The sequence below is a fragment of the Lonchura striata genome, chromosome 3 (genome assembly GCF_046129695.1).
Source record: "Lonchura striata isolate bLonStr1 chromosome 3, bLonStr1.mat, whole genome shotgun sequence".
Classification (NCBI taxonomy): Eukaryota; Metazoa; Chordata; class Aves; order Passeriformes; family Estrildidae; genus Lonchura; species Lonchura striata.
In genome coordinates this window covers 5,188,610-5,206,422 of record NC_134605.1, presented here as the reverse complement: position 1 = coordinate 5,206,422, position 17,813 = coordinate 5,188,610, and the positions used below count along the sequence as shown (strand labels likewise).

The following is a 17,813-nucleotide window of genomic DNA, read 5'->3' as shown; positions in this document are numbered from 1 at the left end:
ATCTACACTTACATAGAAAATAGTTTTAGTTTAAATAAAAACAACTCCTAATTTCTAAAAAAAGCTCTACTTTGTTTTAAATTGTATCAGAACATGTAATTCACTCTGAAAGACATTTGTCCTCAGATTTAGTGTATTTCTGTTTTGACAGATTCTTCTGAGTTTTCCAAATCCAGTGAGGCAACTACTTGGCCACCACATTGGATACTATAAGGATGTCTCAGCTGAGGAGACCCTAATGGCTACTCAGTAATGCCAATAAAGTTTAACTCCCAGTAACCACTAAAAAAAAAAAAAATCTTATGTTGAAGTACTATTCAAAGAAGTGAAAAGGATTTTCAGTAATATTTAGCAGCTCTTCTGGAACTTTTGCCATATCCTTGATACTAGCATCCAATTCCTTTCTGACAGCTTTAGTCTTATAGATGTGTAACTAAGAATGTTTCTAACAGGGGGAATAAATATAATCGTTGTTGGCTTGCTTTTAATTTAAGGAACAGTTGTAGTTACTACCATTTAAGAAAAATGAAAAGACAAATAGTCTTGACAAAGTTATTAGAAACATGTTGACTACAAATGTGTTAATTCTGATTCCATGTATATTTGTATGTCAAAATAATGGTATGTTTTATGAATCATCTGTACTTGGTAATAGCAAACAAACCCTTATATATTATTTGTTTGTGATGATTCATCTAATCTCTTACTCTTGAAATTACTCTCAATAAATAAAAATCCCAAAGCTTTCTCTAAAACTTTTCTTATATTAGTTTTCTATGTGAAGTTTCATTATAAAGGAATAAAAAGAAGATGACAGTAAAAGATATCATCATTTCCTTTAATGTGTATCATTTATTTGTCATGTTTTTTCATGATGATTTGGCTTGAGGTTTAGATTTCATCTTTTAGGTGCGATCAGAATTAAAGTATGAAACAACATTGCATTAAAACTCTACTTTTCATTGTTGTTTTTCTTTTGCATGTAGAAAAGTGACAATAATGGAAGACTCTGATCAAAACATTCACCTGAAAAACTTGTCTCTTCAGCAAGCAACCAATGAAGAGGAAGCCTTAAACCTACTTTTCTTGGGGGACACCAACAGAATGATTTCTGAGGTGAGATTTACTTCTCCAATCTTCTTAACACCACCAAAGTTAGTGGTCAAAAACATCTCTCCTACTCTCTTAAATAAAATGTATATTTTAGAAGTCCTTGGACACAAATTAGTATCCTCTTTTTGAGTGTGTTTCCACAGTGAAATTAAATAAGCATTTATATGATGACAGATCATGGAAATAGAGGATCTGATTGGTGGTTCTTGATGTCATAACTTACTGAAATTCATGTAAGTAGAATACAGAAATTCTCATAAACAATAAACTTATATTTGAATGTGTCATGTATCAACATATACAGACATGTAAAGATAAGAAAATATGTCCTTGCAAAGCATTGTCAAACATTCCCAGTGAAATTTTTCCCTGGAAGTGTTCAACACTAGATTGGATGGGGCCCTGAGCAACCTGTTCCCTCCTGATGGAGTGTGAGGGACCTAGGAGCTTGGAGAAAGATGATCTTCAAGGTCCTGTCCAACTCAAACCATTCTGTGACTAAGCACTCAATTGCCTTTGAAGTACTTATATTAAGTTCCCTCTTTTTTTCCTTCTTATTGAATAAACAAATGGTGTTATGTGGGAAAACACAAAATAAACCTCTCCAACAAAACAGAGGCCCCCAAAATCAACCAAATAAATCTCACCAAAACCCCAGATGGTAGTTCAAAAGAAATTCAAAATAAATATGTGCCAATATTCAAGCACAAGGATATTTTTACTGATTCTGAAAAATTTAAATGTTTCCTTATCTGATATCTGTAAGGTTCTTTTTTTCTTTCATGCTTGGATATGGAATGTAAATATAAGAAGTGTATTGTATAATATGGGCACCAGCAATGTGTCTTTACTATGATAGTGTTAATTCTCTTTTAGAACTTTTTGGGTTTTCTTCCTCTGTATCTCCAAAAGGATACATCATAAATCATTGACAAGAAAGACACTTAGAATATATGAATAGTCAGGTAGTGACTGTGTTCCTGCTGGATGACCACTATACCTGGACACAGGGGAAGAAGCATTTGATTACAAAATGCAAACTGATAACACAAATACTTATTCTTTCTTAAGGATGACTATTTCAACTGTTACATTTTGAGAGGTAGTAGTATGTTAAGGCAAGAGATAATCAACGTAAGGGCTGCTCATAAACCTGGGCATTGAGGCAAGGAACTGCTTCATGATGTTGAAATAGAAAAATTGGTACTGTGTGCAGGAGAGGAACTTGACAAAGTGTAATAGAAAAGTGTTAATCTAGAGATCTAAGAAAGAGGACTTACGACATAAAACATAACTTCTTCAGAGATCCATATTTTTAGATCTTGAGTTTTGATAATACTTTCTGACTTCTGAAGATTTTAACCCTCTTTAAAGAAAAAGAAGCAACATTAATAAACTTAAATAAAAAACAAAGTAATATAAATGCTGGATTAATCTTTTTTATTGATGAGTTTGAATGCAGAAAAATTCAGATGAATCTCATGGATCATATATGAGATCTCTAGTCTCTAAAATTGCAATCTTTTGCCTTAATCCTGAATAATCTTTCTTTGAAGAGTTGGCTATTTTGAAAATAAGAATGACAATTTAACTTTCGTATTGCCTATGCTGATGCAATCTAACCTATGATTTGAGGGGTGCATTTTTCCCTCATCACTGATTGTGCTAAAAAGAAAGTCATCACAATATTAAAAGTACTTTTTAGGCAACATTTGTTCATTCTTTAAATTTCAGAACCTAAGAGAACATTTATAACCGAATGCTTCTTTCCCACATGTAACTATATAACCCAAGAAAAGGAAGAAAAAGGAAACTAATCTACTTTGTGCAGTATTGCTTTACTAGGCAAGGTAGGACTGGTCCTTTGCTCCAGTTCTGATGTGCACTATGATCTGTGTAAATGGTAAGATGGGAGACATTTGTGCACAGACAATTCATAATGTAAAAATACAAATAGGATTTTTGTTTTTGTTGCATATTTTGGCAGAGAGAAATAGGCAGAGATCAAAACCAAAAAAACAGTCTTTTGTTGGCAGCTCTGCTAAATATAAGGAGTAGGTTTTTGCTTGCTTTCTGATAAAGCAGTTTTGTGCTACATTTGAATACATAAGAATCTGCAGCAACAGGTTATAAAATCGGAACTGTTTTCTTATATTTTCAGTCTGTTAAGACAACTTTATGATTTCAGTGTTGGAAATGTATGCTGAGGATTTAAAAATCAAATTTTCAGTGTAAGAAATAGGTAGCAGCAACATCTAAAAAAGCACCTGTGTAGAAATAAGAGTTTGACCATTTAGGAAGTATTCTTAAACCATTTTATTTTGGTATAATATTAATATATCTTCAGCTGAAGTGGTCTTTTCTTGTGATGGGAATCCCATATGACCTCTGCCTTTTGAAACAACATGCCTCAACCTCTGATTTTGAGAATTCTTAGTGTTTTTAGTATTTCCTTAAATCAATAAATTAAGGTAGTTTCCCAAAAATGTGCAGCAATTTCAAAACAGTAAAATCCTTTTCTGAGATTAGTATGTCTGAGGACTGTAGTTACATGTACAGTTGGAATTTATTTTTCCTCTAATGAGAAGGTACTTTGTTTTAATGAAGAAGAAAATGTTTCAATGTATGGTTTTATACCTGTAGCATTCAATTTTTAAAATTTGGCATACAGTGTATATAACACAGTATTTGTTCCACTGGAGCAATCAGTAAGTTTTTGGCAATGTTTACATATGTTTATTTCAAGAAATAATGAAACTTAAAGATTTAAGGGTAGTTTTGGGGACTGACTTATGACCTGTGAATTGAACTAATTTGATTTTTATTTATTGTATGTTAATATTCTCTTGAATATATTTAGCAAGCCAGTGGTAGCGTTCAACTGCATTATTTATTGAATGAGATAGGATTTCAGTGTGTGAGTATATGAGATTAAATATCACTTTTGACAGAAATGCATGCTATCTGGGTTAGTTTAGTGCTGCAGTCTAGAAGACTACAACTTTCTGCTTTCCTAGGTTCCTCTTTGGTGTCAATTATTTACACTCTGACAAAGCTGTAATATTGTATTAGGAGGACCAAATAGCATTGTTATTTCAGCACAGGTGGTTTGATTTCTACGTGTGGTAAAAAAAAATATTGGTCATACATACTACTTTGAGCAGTCATTAAAATGCTTTGGAATTTATATGGCTAAAAAGCACTATCACTATATAACAGAAAATTAATAATGTCTTCACCAGGGAATATTAATTACTTTAAAAGTTACCTGAGTTTGAAAGTTATCATGGTCTGTAAAACTGTACTGGTAGTAAATATGGAAAGATAAAGTATTGCTTCTGGGAAGTGGTTACACCTATTCTGATCCTGATATTTTCATAGCAACAATTTTTCAATTTCAACATGACAAGTGTACCTAAGTACAACTGAAGAGCCCCTTCACCTGTAACATATTTAGAAAGGAAACTAAAGACATGCTGGGGTCTCTCTCATCTACCAAATATAAAGACAAGCACCTTCTATTCTTCAATTTGCATGTTCTTCCTTACAGCATAGTTCTGTTGGATCTGGAGTTTATATTAATTAGACAGAGATATCCATCTGAACTGTGTAATGACTGAAGCTATCAGAACATCTTCCTATAGATATCCCTCTGATTGTAGCATGAGATTGGAGAAAATTGATTTGATATCCATCTTGGATGCTATGAGTACTTTCTTTTTTTTCCCCTTTCTCTTTGAAATGCTCAGAATAAAAAAAAAAACCTTAAGAAAAGAAACATTCCTTAAAATAAATTTTTGTACCTTTTTACTGAGACATGCTCTCAAAAAACTCTGAACACTCAGAATCAGCCTCTCTTTATTCATTAGCTAGTAACTAATTCACTCATACCATTCCAGTGGAATCTTTTCTTCCTTGAATCAAAATATTTAGACAGCAGAAGAACATGATTTTCCTGCATGAGTTGCCAAGTGGAGATGGCTTGCAATATTGGCTTAACTGCATTTATCACCTGCAAAATTGTTTTGTCCCAGTGGTCCTGAACCCTTTCATGTATTATCTCTGTCAGTGTTTTGGCAGCCATGCTTAACACATTATTCTTCCAGACAGTAGCAGCTTCTGTTAGTCTAGTGGTGATTTTCAAACAGCTTCTCATATGTCTTTGTCCTATTTAAGAAACTTTTTCTTTCTTAGGTCCTCAATCCTTAAAATGCTATTTAGACCTATAGCATCCATTTCTCACTATTTTTAGTGAAAATAAAGGATTTGGGAAATATATAAATTCCTGTATAAGGAAGAATTCCTGCAGTGTTTTGCAGACTTAAGATGGGTAAGAATTAGATTAAGATGGACAACTTAGGTTCCAGTAAGTTTTGGAGGTTCTTGACCTTGTATTCCTTGACAGAAATATCCAACTAGAAGCTTCTTCCAGTATGACTGTGATGTAGATTCTCATTTAAGTAGAAGCCATCTTTTTGCAACCATTGTATAGATAGATGTAGTAGTTAAAGTCACAATGCTTCTATACAATTTATTTCATTTCAGCAGACACAGGTATATTTTTGCCCTTGAAAAAAAACAGGACTAGCTTGTATGGCTTGAAATACACCTTGTACATATTTTCCATGATCAAATTAAGTGCTGATGCTTTACCAAGTCAATATTACTGGATTTGTCTTTTACCAGGCCACAAATAGGCAGCAATAGATGACCTGGCATTAAGTCCTTTGTAGCGTTCACGTGATATCACAAAACATCTGAAGTCTACTTATGTGGTTCATGATGTAACAGAATTCCTGGAAAAAATTATTCTTTGTAAGTAACTGCTGCTCATCAGTTGTTCTATATATAACTCTCACAATAGCAACCATCTGCTGAGAACCAGGCCACTCCCCTCTTTCTTTTTTTTCCTTCATCACATCAAATTAGTGTTAGGATGATTTCATATACATATGGTTTGAATACTACTAACAAAGCCAAAATGAACTCTGAAAACCACCAAAGGAACATTTTACTAGGCTCAGAGACACTGTGCAGAAAATGTTATTTGTTTTCTGTTTTCAAACTTTCTAAACAGATGAATGGTGATACTCAGAAGTTTTATATGTAAGATAACAACCAAATAGTAAAAGAAAAGGCTTGTTCTTGGACTGGAGATACCAACACATCATCATTTCTGTTGTGTGCTGTGAATCTACTTGTGTGGTAAAAGTAGCTAAGCATGGGGGGATAATGAAATTAACATTTCATGGTCGCATCCCATTTAACAGTTTAAATTTTTATTGCTTTATGCTTTCTCCAAGAGTTCTAACAGAGCTTCCTATATATGGGAACTCCAAACCAGAAATAGAATCACACTGCAGAAAGGAATATTGGTGTCTTGATTAAGCCATGGTTCTACTCTGAAGAAGGACTTCACAAAAATGCCAGTTTGGGATTCTAGCCAATGACTTCCAAATCAGCTTCCTTAATTTTTTTCATTTGCATGTGGAAAAAAAAAAAAAAAAACTGTGGAGAGAAAAGCAATTGAATTTCTAATGACTAGTCTAGCCAAATCTACTTGGAACACTCAAAATAAAGGTTGCAGCTAGTGTATCAGAGAACAGGTAATAAAAACCTTGTAGAGCAAATATTGCCATGTGCTCTTTGGAACTCAGAGTCCTGAAATTATGTTCTTTTAGGATTTTAAATTTTTTTGCCTCTGTTGGGATTAAGTGGGTGTGACTAAAAGCCCTTTTTGAAATAGATAAGGTTTTGCTTCAGTGTGAATCTGAAGTTTGCTTAACAATACTTATTCAGATGTATGATGATTTCTTCAGCTTCTGCCATAGCAACATTTGCTTTGTGCTTTTGCCTGTACTGATACTTGATCTGGTTTAGGCTTGTCTGCAGTATAGTGTGCATCTCTCTAGTGCAAAATGTGCCTAAATATCAGCTCTGTCAAGGAGAATGTGTCCTTAAATATTAAGTCTGTTGTGGATTTTTAGCTGGAAAAAAAAATCCAGTCCTGCTTCACAGAGCTGCAAATAAAAAAGTCATAACTGTCCTAATAAAATAAGTGAAGCTGGCTCTGATTATTCATGGAATCAAAATTGCTGAATAAAGTACATTTTCACAGCATATAACTTTTTCTTAGTATAACTGCATTTTAAGTACGTTTGGGAGTGTTTTCTTGCTTGACACCTTTCCCTCAGCCTCTTTATTTTCATTCCAGCACTACAACTCACTTCCTCTTCATTTGCCCAGCATCACCTCTGAGGACAGCATAGCATGTGACTGCACTCCCCTCATTTCACAGGATCATGAATTCTAAAATTCTTCATCTGTATAAACTAATGATCAAAATTCTTTTCCCGCTCCCTTTGAGCTTCCCTGTATTAGGTAAAGTAGCCCAAAAGAAAATACTGTGAAGGCTGAAATGTCCTCACAAAATTTTCACCAACAGCCACAAGTGTATGCTATTTCTGCACACTGCCTACTTGTTCACATCCAGTGTGCTGCCATTTTCAGGTGCTCTGCCACAGTTGCTTTCCATAGCTGTGCTGTGGCTGAATCAAGAAACGGATTCAGGTTAAATAGCTATGCTTTATTGGTTTTGTTTTTTTGTTGTTGTTGTTTGTTTGTTTATTTAGCTGGATCAGTTCCCAAAACCCATTTAGTTGTGCTGGCACTATTAAGGCTTTAAAAAGAAGGGGAACTTGAAGTGGAGAAAATTGAACCAAATGGTCCATATTATTCCTGTTAAAGGACTCTTCAGCTTGTAGTCTTTCTGTTAAGAGCTGTCCTTTCTGGATCAATAAGACAACATCATCAGTCCCTGCAATTTTAACATTTTAACCATTTTAACATTTGCAGTGTTGCATGCTAAGGCAGATTATGTGAAATAAAGGCAATATATTGATATATCTGATCTGAATCGCAGGATAGGTCTACATAAAAAAAATTACTGCAGAAAAACAGAGGAATAAAGTAGAAACCAGAGATTAATGTAAACAGTATAACTATGATGTTTCTATTACTTTTTTCAGCTGCTATAAATAAATATAGATTTAGTTGCTGACTCAGTAATATTGATTTATTATTTTACTACTCTGTTTTTTGCAGGGTCAGCATTTATGTCCTGAAAACAATATAATCATACTTGTTCTAGTTTATGAATAAAAATTCTATCTGTATGCTTAACCTTTAATCTCCATATATAATCTCAAGATTTAGCTATTTATGAAATGAGGATTATGTAGAGTAATTTTAGTTTTAGGTTTCTAACAGTACCTTGATACAACTAAACCAAAGGTACTTTAGATATTTTATATGTTTTTTAATAAAAATACATATGTGATGGCATATGATCATTTAATATCTAAAGTTAAATACCTGAGAGCTGTTTAAATCTTTTGGTCCTGCATTTCAAATATATTGAGAAAACCTCTGAAGTGATGCTGACTGCACATTTCTAAAAATTGACCAAGACTTTCTGTGTTTTAAATTAAGAAAGTGTGGCTGTAGTTATTCCCAAAAAAATACATCTAAAGCCAAACATTTTATGAAAACTCTGTCATGCCACCTAAAAATCTGATGTTGATTTTGCCAAGTAGAATTTTTTCGTATAAGTAATAATGCAGAAGTTTAAAGCCTTATAGGAAGTCCTAGTGTTTGTTATTGGGGAAAAAATAAAAAAAATAAATTGATGTACAAATGGAGAAATTAATAAGTTCTCAGAGATCAGCATTCAGTAATTTTCCCTCAAGTCAAGCTGCCCTTTTCTAGTATTCCTCATCTATTAAGGCCACTTGTTTTGCTGATATTAGAGGATTTTGGACCATCCTTAATTGCTTACAGTACAATTTGTCCAGATTAAAGTTATCCAAGTATTTTTGTAGAATATGAATGTTAGGTAAATCCTTTTGGGTTCTTTTTGCACGTTCATTACAGGTCCAATAGCTAAAAAATTGATTGATTATTTCAGTTGCCAGATTACTGAGCTATAAAAAGTTAAATTGAACATTGAGAGTTCTTGATGTTTTCCCCCCCTCTCAGCCCCTAAATTCTCAGCCTAGCCCAGAGACCCAAGGCTTTGAGGGGAGGAATATCAGGAGATGGCAAAGATTTCTAAAAGAAGCTCTTACCCCGATATATGTTGGTGCAGCTCTCTTTATTTTGTGATGTCCATGGGGAGAGCGGGGCAAAAGAGGATGAACAGGAAATGTCAGGGGTTTATCCAGGCTTTGGACAGGGAGGGCTTCTTGGCTCTCCACCAACCCTGTCAGGGCAGGAGGGAGGGGTCCAGGGTTATCTGATCAGAGTCACAGGGTCCTGGGGAATGGGGAACAGAATGCCCATGAGCACAATGTAACAAGTTCTTTTTTTCCTGTCATTGTAGACACCAATGAATCAAGCCTCAAGCCGATCTCACTGCATTTTCACTATTCACATCTCCAGCAAGGAACCTGGATCTGCAACCATCCGACGCTCCAAGCTGCATCTGGTAGACCTTGCTGGATCAGAACGTGTTGCAAAGACTGGAATTGGAGGCCAGTTACTGACAGAAGCCAAATATATCAACCTCTCATTACATTATTTGGAGCAGGTAAAATTGTAAAAGAGTAAAACATTTCTCCCTTTACTAAATTCCTGTTTAACAATGTGCAATGTTTTGGAAAACTTTATTCCAATATTTACTTAGGATATTTATTGCAGAGTTTTTAGATCATTGAATTGATGTGTCTTCCTTTAAAAGAAAATATTTTAATTTAGGGCAAACTTAACAATTAAGCAGTAAGATTAGAGTAGGAATACACAGTAGTATTTTCAAACTAGTTTTCTTGTTTTATTTGGAATACTAAATATATTTACAAGATTTCAGCTATATTTCTCCTAAAAATAGTCTTCATAATCTTCTTCCCCTTCCACACCTGGGATCAGGATGGATCACTGAAAATAATATGTTTGAGCTTTATTTGGTTCTAATATTGTAATATGATAAATTATTGGGCTGTACTCTCATGTGTTGTTTTATTCCTCTATCAATTTAAATCTTTGATCTTTTTGAGACAGAAGTTATCATTGGTAATGTATTTATGGATTGACTGCCATAACTGGATTTATACCAATAGTACTCATAGATGCAGTATAATAATATGTAAATAAATATTATTATTGTTGTTGTTTTTGTTATTATTAATCTCCACAAAGCTTTGCCATTCAACTGTTGTTACTAAAAAGATTTAGCCTCATAATTTAAGGTGTACTAAAATCCCTATCCTTCTTTCACTGTTGCTTTTTGGTTTTCCCCTTTGGAGAAGTCAAATATTGGGCAAATAGATTGCTCCTAACTAACCTTATTCATTAAAAAATAAACAAACTTCAGGCAGCAGGAGTGAAAGGAAACTTTGGAGATTTCCAGTAAAAAGATTTGGTTAATTATGATTATGATTATTTATTAATAATATGTATTTTAGAATAATTAGATAATTATTAAGTTAATTATTCATATAATTATTTTAATACTATATTTTAAAAGAATTTTTTAAGGCTTTAATATATATGTCTCTCTAATTTACCATGATGTTTTTTATGGTTGTTGTTTATGATGCTTACCAAGTTAGAGTAAGAAACACTTGGCAATGAAAGAAATTTCTTTTGTGAATGCTGTGCTATTAAGTTGCAATCACTGAAGATTTTCAAGTGTCCATTTCAGATCCTGTACCCGTAAGAGAAATTAATTTCTTCCTAAGACTGAATATTTAATATTGTTTTAACAGTACAGCAAACACTGTTCCTGTTGCTAGAAATTAGTTATTTTGGGAATTCCAATGGGCAATACATTTTCTCCTAAGACTTATTTAAAATTTTTTATGTAGAAACAAAGCAGGTCTGTGAGGCTGTCATTTAGGGGAACAATTAAGGAGAATCAAGAAGAAAAAATGCTTAACTATAAAATTCAAATCTGTACTTTTTAACTTACAGTACATGTGTTCTTTACTAAAATATACTTTTGAGGAGATCATAAAATTTGAAAATTTTGTGGGTGCGTATATGTGAAAATTCTTTAAAATAATGATTAGAAAATAAAAGTCTTCTACTTGCTGGGAAGAATATTTCTCAGCTGTGAGTTATATGTTTTTCTGTTAGCAACAAATCCCTTGGATTTAATTTATGATCAGAGATATTTCATGTGTCAAAAGAAGAAGCTTAAGGTACAGCAGGTGGCAGTCAGTCATTTATAATCACATTAGGTTTTTTTCATGCTCCTCATTTGTTTAAATTTTACCTTGAAGATTAATGTCTGTATTTGAGTTGTACTCAAGGGAAATGATAAGGATCAGTGTCTCTAAAATGGACATCTGCAGAACCATAAAAATTATACCAGGATCTTCTTTATTTACTTCTTATTTATTGTATGATTTTTATGTATTTAGCAGGAAAAAAATTATTTTTCCATGCAACTTTTAATTATTATTTTAGAGAAATACTATTTGAAATAGGCATGTTGGATTCTATCTGGGATTGTGTGTCAATAGAAATATTTTCTAATACTGAATAAAAGACCACCAAAGACAGTAAAAATATCTTTTTTTTCCCCAAATCAATGGGAATAGAACCATTCAGTTCTGAACTTGCAATGAATAATATTAAAGTGCATGAATGTCTTAAAATCAGCTTATTAAAATTCTTAACTCTTTAGCTATCTACTGGTGGTCTAGTGTTTATTTATGTCATTTTGACATACTTTTCACAGTAAAATAGTCATATTAAATGATTTGTATCGAGATGACAATAAGAACACAGTTCTGTGTTACCACACTTGATCTACTTGTTAAATATCCACAGCATGTTAAAAAGTCTTCAAATAAATCCACTACACTTTTACTCTGAGCTGTCTCTACATCTAGAGAAAAATGAAGATAGTTTTATGCAGCTGATCTGAAATGATAGCAGGAATTTGGAAGTCCTTAGTACTGTATCTGGGTAGTTTTTACTGTCTGAGATGTACTAGTGTGTTCTGGAATTACAACTGCAATATAACTGTGCATATGTAGATATTCCCTTATGATAGAAATATGGAGGAACCTGGACCAGATTTAGAGTTGCAAATTAAGCTATACTACCATGTGATTTGACACTACGATGGAATTATTTATTTCTCAAAAAAAACCCGGGTTACATTGTCCTCATTGCTTTAATGAACGTGTTCATTAACAGTCTTCTAACACATGTTCCATTTACAGAATGTTGAAAGATTTTAACCATTAGTGGATGGTTGCTGCCTAAATTTACCAAAGGGTTTTTTTTTATAGTTTGTTTGTTTGGGGATTTTTGGTTTTGTTTTGTTGGTCGGTTGCTCTTTTTCTGCAAAGACCACAGTTTAAGCTTCTAAACTCTACCTAGAAATGGGAAGTAGGACAGGAAACAAAAAGAAGCCTTCTGAAGCAGGCAGGAATATGGCTTCAGAGCATATGATACCCTAAACAGCAAGCTAGGGGTGTACTTGACACCTCTGTTTCTTCAAGGGATGCACACCAAAATGCCCATCTATTGAGGATTCTCTGAGAGCATGATGGTGTGAGATACTGCTGCAAATCTGTTCCTTGTACAAAGGATGTGGATGGAAACAGGGACTCTTGGGAATACTTCAGATCATGTCAGAAACATTTGAAAACCTTGCACTTTCTGTTGTGATAACAGAGTTTCCACATGTCAGTGGAGTTATTTGTGAGAGATTGTACCTGCTCTGTTTCATAAAGGATTCAATTTCACAAGAAGTGACAAGAGTTCTGACAGCAACTAGGACTTAAAGTGGTTTGTTTGATCTACTCAAAATGAAATTTTCTGCTTTAGTGGTATTGTTAAGCTTAAAATTGCAGGTATTAAAGAAAACCCTTTTTATATCTAAAGGATAATAGTACGTTCTTAAATGAGACAATTTTTTGATTATTGCATTTGTTGCCTCTTAGAGAATCCAGGTTCAGCTTCTGTACAGGTGGTCTTTGTAACTTTCTCAAAGTATATTACTGCCTTCTCCTTCAGATTCTCCCCTTTCTATTCCAGATTACATGATTAGATTGTAAGGATTGATTTAGTGATTAAGGTGAAGTTTTACTAATGGGACTTTAGACTAAAACAGTTTGTGTTATGGGACTGTCACATGACAGTGCAATGATAGATGACAATGCATCACGATAGTTGGTCACAGCTTTTCAGCATTAGTGTGAGAGGGTTCAGATTCCAACTGGGCTGCCAACTTCCTGCATGGACTTCAGAAAAAATGAACTCCCCTATGACAATGTTCCCCTTTTTAATGGAAATAACATGTCTTCTCTCTGACTCTTTTCTCATCTTGTCTATTCTGATTATAGTCTCTGTGTAGAAGAGGCAGGGAATGTGCTTATTAATATATGTGCTAGACTACTATGAGGTTTCTATGCAATATTATAAACCAATAAAGCTTTAACATGTTTCTATATAACAAGTTGTAATATATGAGATTTGAAAACCTTGATGCAGGAATGGGTTTCCAGATTCCTTTACAAGACAGTAATTTTCTTATTATGCATTTGTGTCTCTCAGGGCTGCCAGTGTAAGATTTATAGTTTTAACTTTCTGAAGACCATTAAGAGAAACTAATACCACAAAAAAGACTCTACTAAATTTTTTAATATAACAATTTTTTAAAATGTAGCATAAACAAAATATACACTGATATGTAACATTTATTAATGAAAAACCAACTCCTAATCATTTAGGAGAGCTTGCACAACTCATATAGCTAAAATTTTACAGTGCTTGGCCAGATAACAGTTCACATCTTTTATATCACAGGACATCATAGTGTATTCTAGCTTTTTATTTAATAATTAGGTCCCATAATGTAAACAGCTGAGGAGGGAAACTGAGAATAGTAGGTGTACAATTTCCTTTTTGGCCAAGGCATATATGTTCTAAACTGAATCACTTCTTTCCAGCAGTACACTGTAATCATGCACCCTTTTATTTGTGCTATGCTTTCCAAGACATTTTCTCAGAAATATATTGGCCCATGTAGGAAACGCATGTTTTAAGAATGTGTAATTTTTAAAGCATTCTTTAGCAAATATTGAGGAAATTTTTACTTTAATACTATCCATATTTTGTAGTCATGACAAAAAAGTATGAGGAAGATTTTCATTAAGTTCCTGTGTTTTAGGAAAACCTGTGGGTTTGAGTTTATCATGTTCGGTTTCCATGTTGCTGAAAGACTGTAAGGCTAGGGCATGATAAAATTTAATGTATTTGGTCTTTCAGGTCCAGCTCCTACAAAGACATATAAACCTGCTGAAATTTAACTTGGAATTCTTTCAATAAAGCCAGTGGGTTTGCAGCTAACAGTGGGCTGCATAAGCATCCCAGTTTTGTTGTGTTAAAAGTTCCTGAGCAGATTGGATTTGTTCTTTATATGTTGGATATGTGCTTTATTTGTCAAACATTAAGAGACATATACATTTAAGTCTTTTATTTTTGCTGTTGTTTCAGGTAATAATTGCCCTTGCAGAGAAAAACAGGTCCCACATTCCTTACCGAAACTCTATGATGACCTCAGTGCTAAGAGACAGCCTGGGAGGAAACTGCATGACTACCATGATAGCAATGCTTGCTATGGACAAAAGAAACATAGGCGTATGTTATTTCTATCTTGAACAAAAATCTTGTCACTTCTCTATAGATGCTGCTCTTTTGATTTTTAATATAGTTAAAAATTGAAGTGTGTAAGCTTTTCTTATCCTTTTAAAAGGACATTTAAATTTTGTTTCTAGGCAATAATTTAGAATAGAAATAGATAATCAGTGAAAAGTGCTGTAGGATAGAAACAAATCCTTCAGAGAAATGTGCTTTTCTTTATGGAATTTCAAGTCAAGTAGCAGTTGGGAAATACCTTGCACCTAGTAATGAACTACTCTTTTTTTCAATTTGCTGATTTCCTGGTGAATCAATTTTTGAGTTATAAAAGGGCATTTCCACTGGAAACCTTAGCAGAACTTCTGTTAGACTTCTTCGGAGTCAAGATTTTAGGGTAGACAAATTGAGAGTTCACTAGGAAAGAAAGGAAATTGGGGGGCTAGTTTAGGATTTATGGAATTTTTCAAATATTTTGTGTCCTGTCACCAATTTCCTGCACTGGAATTATATGTAGTGATGTTTTATATATATATATATATATATATATTTTTTTTTTTTTTTTTTTTACAAATAGGTCTGTAGTTTTTATCAAAGGGCTGTAGTGAATGGGGCTACCTCTGTCTGGAGACAGGTCAGCAATGGTATTCCTCAGGGTTCAGTTCCAGGGCCAGTTCTGTTCAATACATTCATCAATGATCTGGACGCAGGAGTTGAACAACCCATTAGCAAGTTTGTTGATGATGCCAGACTGGGAGATGCTGTTGACTCTCTAGGGACAGAAGACCTTGCAGAGGGATCTAGATATATTGGAGCATTAGGCTATGATTAATGGGATGAAATTTAACAAGAGTTCTGCACTTATAGTGGAGTAATGCCCAACGCAAGCATAATTTGGGAGACCAGCGGATAGAAAGCAGCCCTGCAGAAATGGATCCAGGGGTGCTGGTCAGATGAGCAGTAAACTCAAGCAGCCAAGAGAGCACCACATCCTGGGATGCATCAAACACAGCACAAACAGCAGGTCAAAAGAGGTGTGATTATCCTGCTGTCTGCCATTCCCACCTTGAGCACTGTGTGCAGTTCTGGGCCGCACAGGTGAATAAGGATGTGAAGGTCCTTGAGTACAGACAGAGGAGGGCAACAAAGCTGGCTAGTCTGGAAAAAATGTCCTGTGAGGAGCAGCTGAGGAAATTTGGGCTTGTCTAGTTTGGGGTAAAGAAGGCTGAGGATGACCTCATTCCTCTCTGCATCTCCCTGAGGAGGGAAAGTGGAGTGGGAAGTGCTGGGCTCTTCTCCCTGGTATCCAAGGATAGGATGTGTGGGAATAGTTCAGTGATATGCCAGGGGACATATGTTTCTCAAAGATCTGTTTGGGCTGGACATCAGGAAGTATTTCTTTGGGGGAATGGTCAAACACTGGACCAAGCTGAAGAGGTGGTTGATGCCCCAAGCCTGTCAGTGTTTAAGAGGTGTTTGGACAATGCCCTGAACAATATGCTTTAATTTGGTCAGGCAGTTGGACAAGCTGATCATTGTAGGTCCCTTCCAACTGAAATAGTCTAGTCTATTTTATTCTAGAACATGTAGCAATGTGAGTATATAGAACACTGCTCAAAGCCATTTATAATCTGTTTATTTCCTGATTTTCCTAACATAAAAGCATTCTAATATGAATAAACAAGAAAAGAAAAACTATTTAGTCTGTTTTCTGAAATACAGTGGAAAATATTATACTCAAACCATACTTCATCTAGTTGTAGGCTTTTCCTTTAGAAAAGTGGACTCTGCTATTAAATGAAAACATATTGTTCAGACTTGCAAACATAATTGTGCAAACATAATGTCTGGTTACAAAGGCAGCTGGGTAAGTTTGTTAATTGTATTTTAAGCTCTGTAAGATCAAAAGCCTTTTATATATCAATTCATCAGGTGTGTCTCACATTGTGTTCCAGATTTCTATTTTGTAAATATTTAGATCAAGCAATTATCCAGAGCAAGATATGAAAATTTCCATGTTCTTGCTCTAACATACACTATTTACACAACAGATTTTATTCTTCAGTCCTCCCAAAAATAAAATAAAGTAAAGCAAAACAACAACAACAACAAAAAAAACACCAAAAAAAAACCCACCAAATTTTGCTCCCCAAAATCTGAAATGTCCAAATAATAAAGGTGTATGATAAGCTAATATATATAAAAAGATAAGTAAATTGCTAATCATCACATAATGTCAGAATTATGATTGGTGCATGAGTCATTCTCCATAGCTATGTTAGGGTTGCATGTTGGTTTGTTTTTCCATTGGGCGTACATTTCACTCAAAAATGATGCACAAGATAGAATTACCCACAGTATTAACTGAAGTTGTATAATAAAAGCCATTTTCTGAAGGACCTAGTGCTGTTTCTTGTAATGAAAACAATGAAGCAGAAAATTCAGAGTAAAAAGGGCACTCATATGAAGAGGATAAATAGATTATTATTCTAGACAACTAAATTATATTCCTACTTCTATCAATGAGTTTGTAGAGAATTTCTTGAGTCACTATGTCAAATTATTTTTTGTGCTAGTTTTTTGGCATGCATGGATGAAGATGTTGATTTTGAATTGCAGATAGATTACAAAATATAGCTGTAACTGAAGCAGAATAGAAGCTGTTTTGAACAGCAGATCATAAAATGACAACTGAGTATAATATTTTGGTACTTTTGACTTCAGTTTCTATTCTGTTGAGTGTAATCATTCTATACATTTGCAGCAAAGGTTAATTGATTAATTCTTGTAAAAGCCCTGAGGTGCTGTTATGATAAGCTTAGTATAAAAATGATTAGGAAATTAGATGTCTGATTTAATTACCATTTTGACGGCATAGAATAAGCAAATTGTAAGCTATCATACTGAACATGGAGAACTTAATTGATTACCTACTTATTAATTTAATATGTGCTTTACACTAAACAGGGCTAAGAAATCTAGTGGAAATGTATGCATATGTACTGTACATAAAACTGTACTTACTATATGTTTAGAACTTAATTAAATCA

At 33.9% G+C, this 17,813-nt stretch overlaps 1 protein-coding gene across 1 annotated transcript in view; it reads left to right on the top strand.

The window, feature by feature from the left end:
* The window catches only part of KIF6 (kinesin family member 6), a 149,702-nt gene that overhangs the window by 23,572 nt on the left and 108,317 nt on the right, over positions 1–17,813 (top strand). Inside the window, exons 6-8 of the mRNA XM_077781856.1 lie at positions 987–1,116; positions 9,494–9,700; positions 14,623–14,766. Of these exons, the coding sequence (XP_077637982.1) occupies positions 987–1,116; positions 9,494–9,700; positions 14,623–14,766 (481 nt within the window). The remainder of the gene's footprint in view (positions 1–986; positions 1,117–9,493; positions 9,701–14,622; positions 14,767–17,813) is intronic.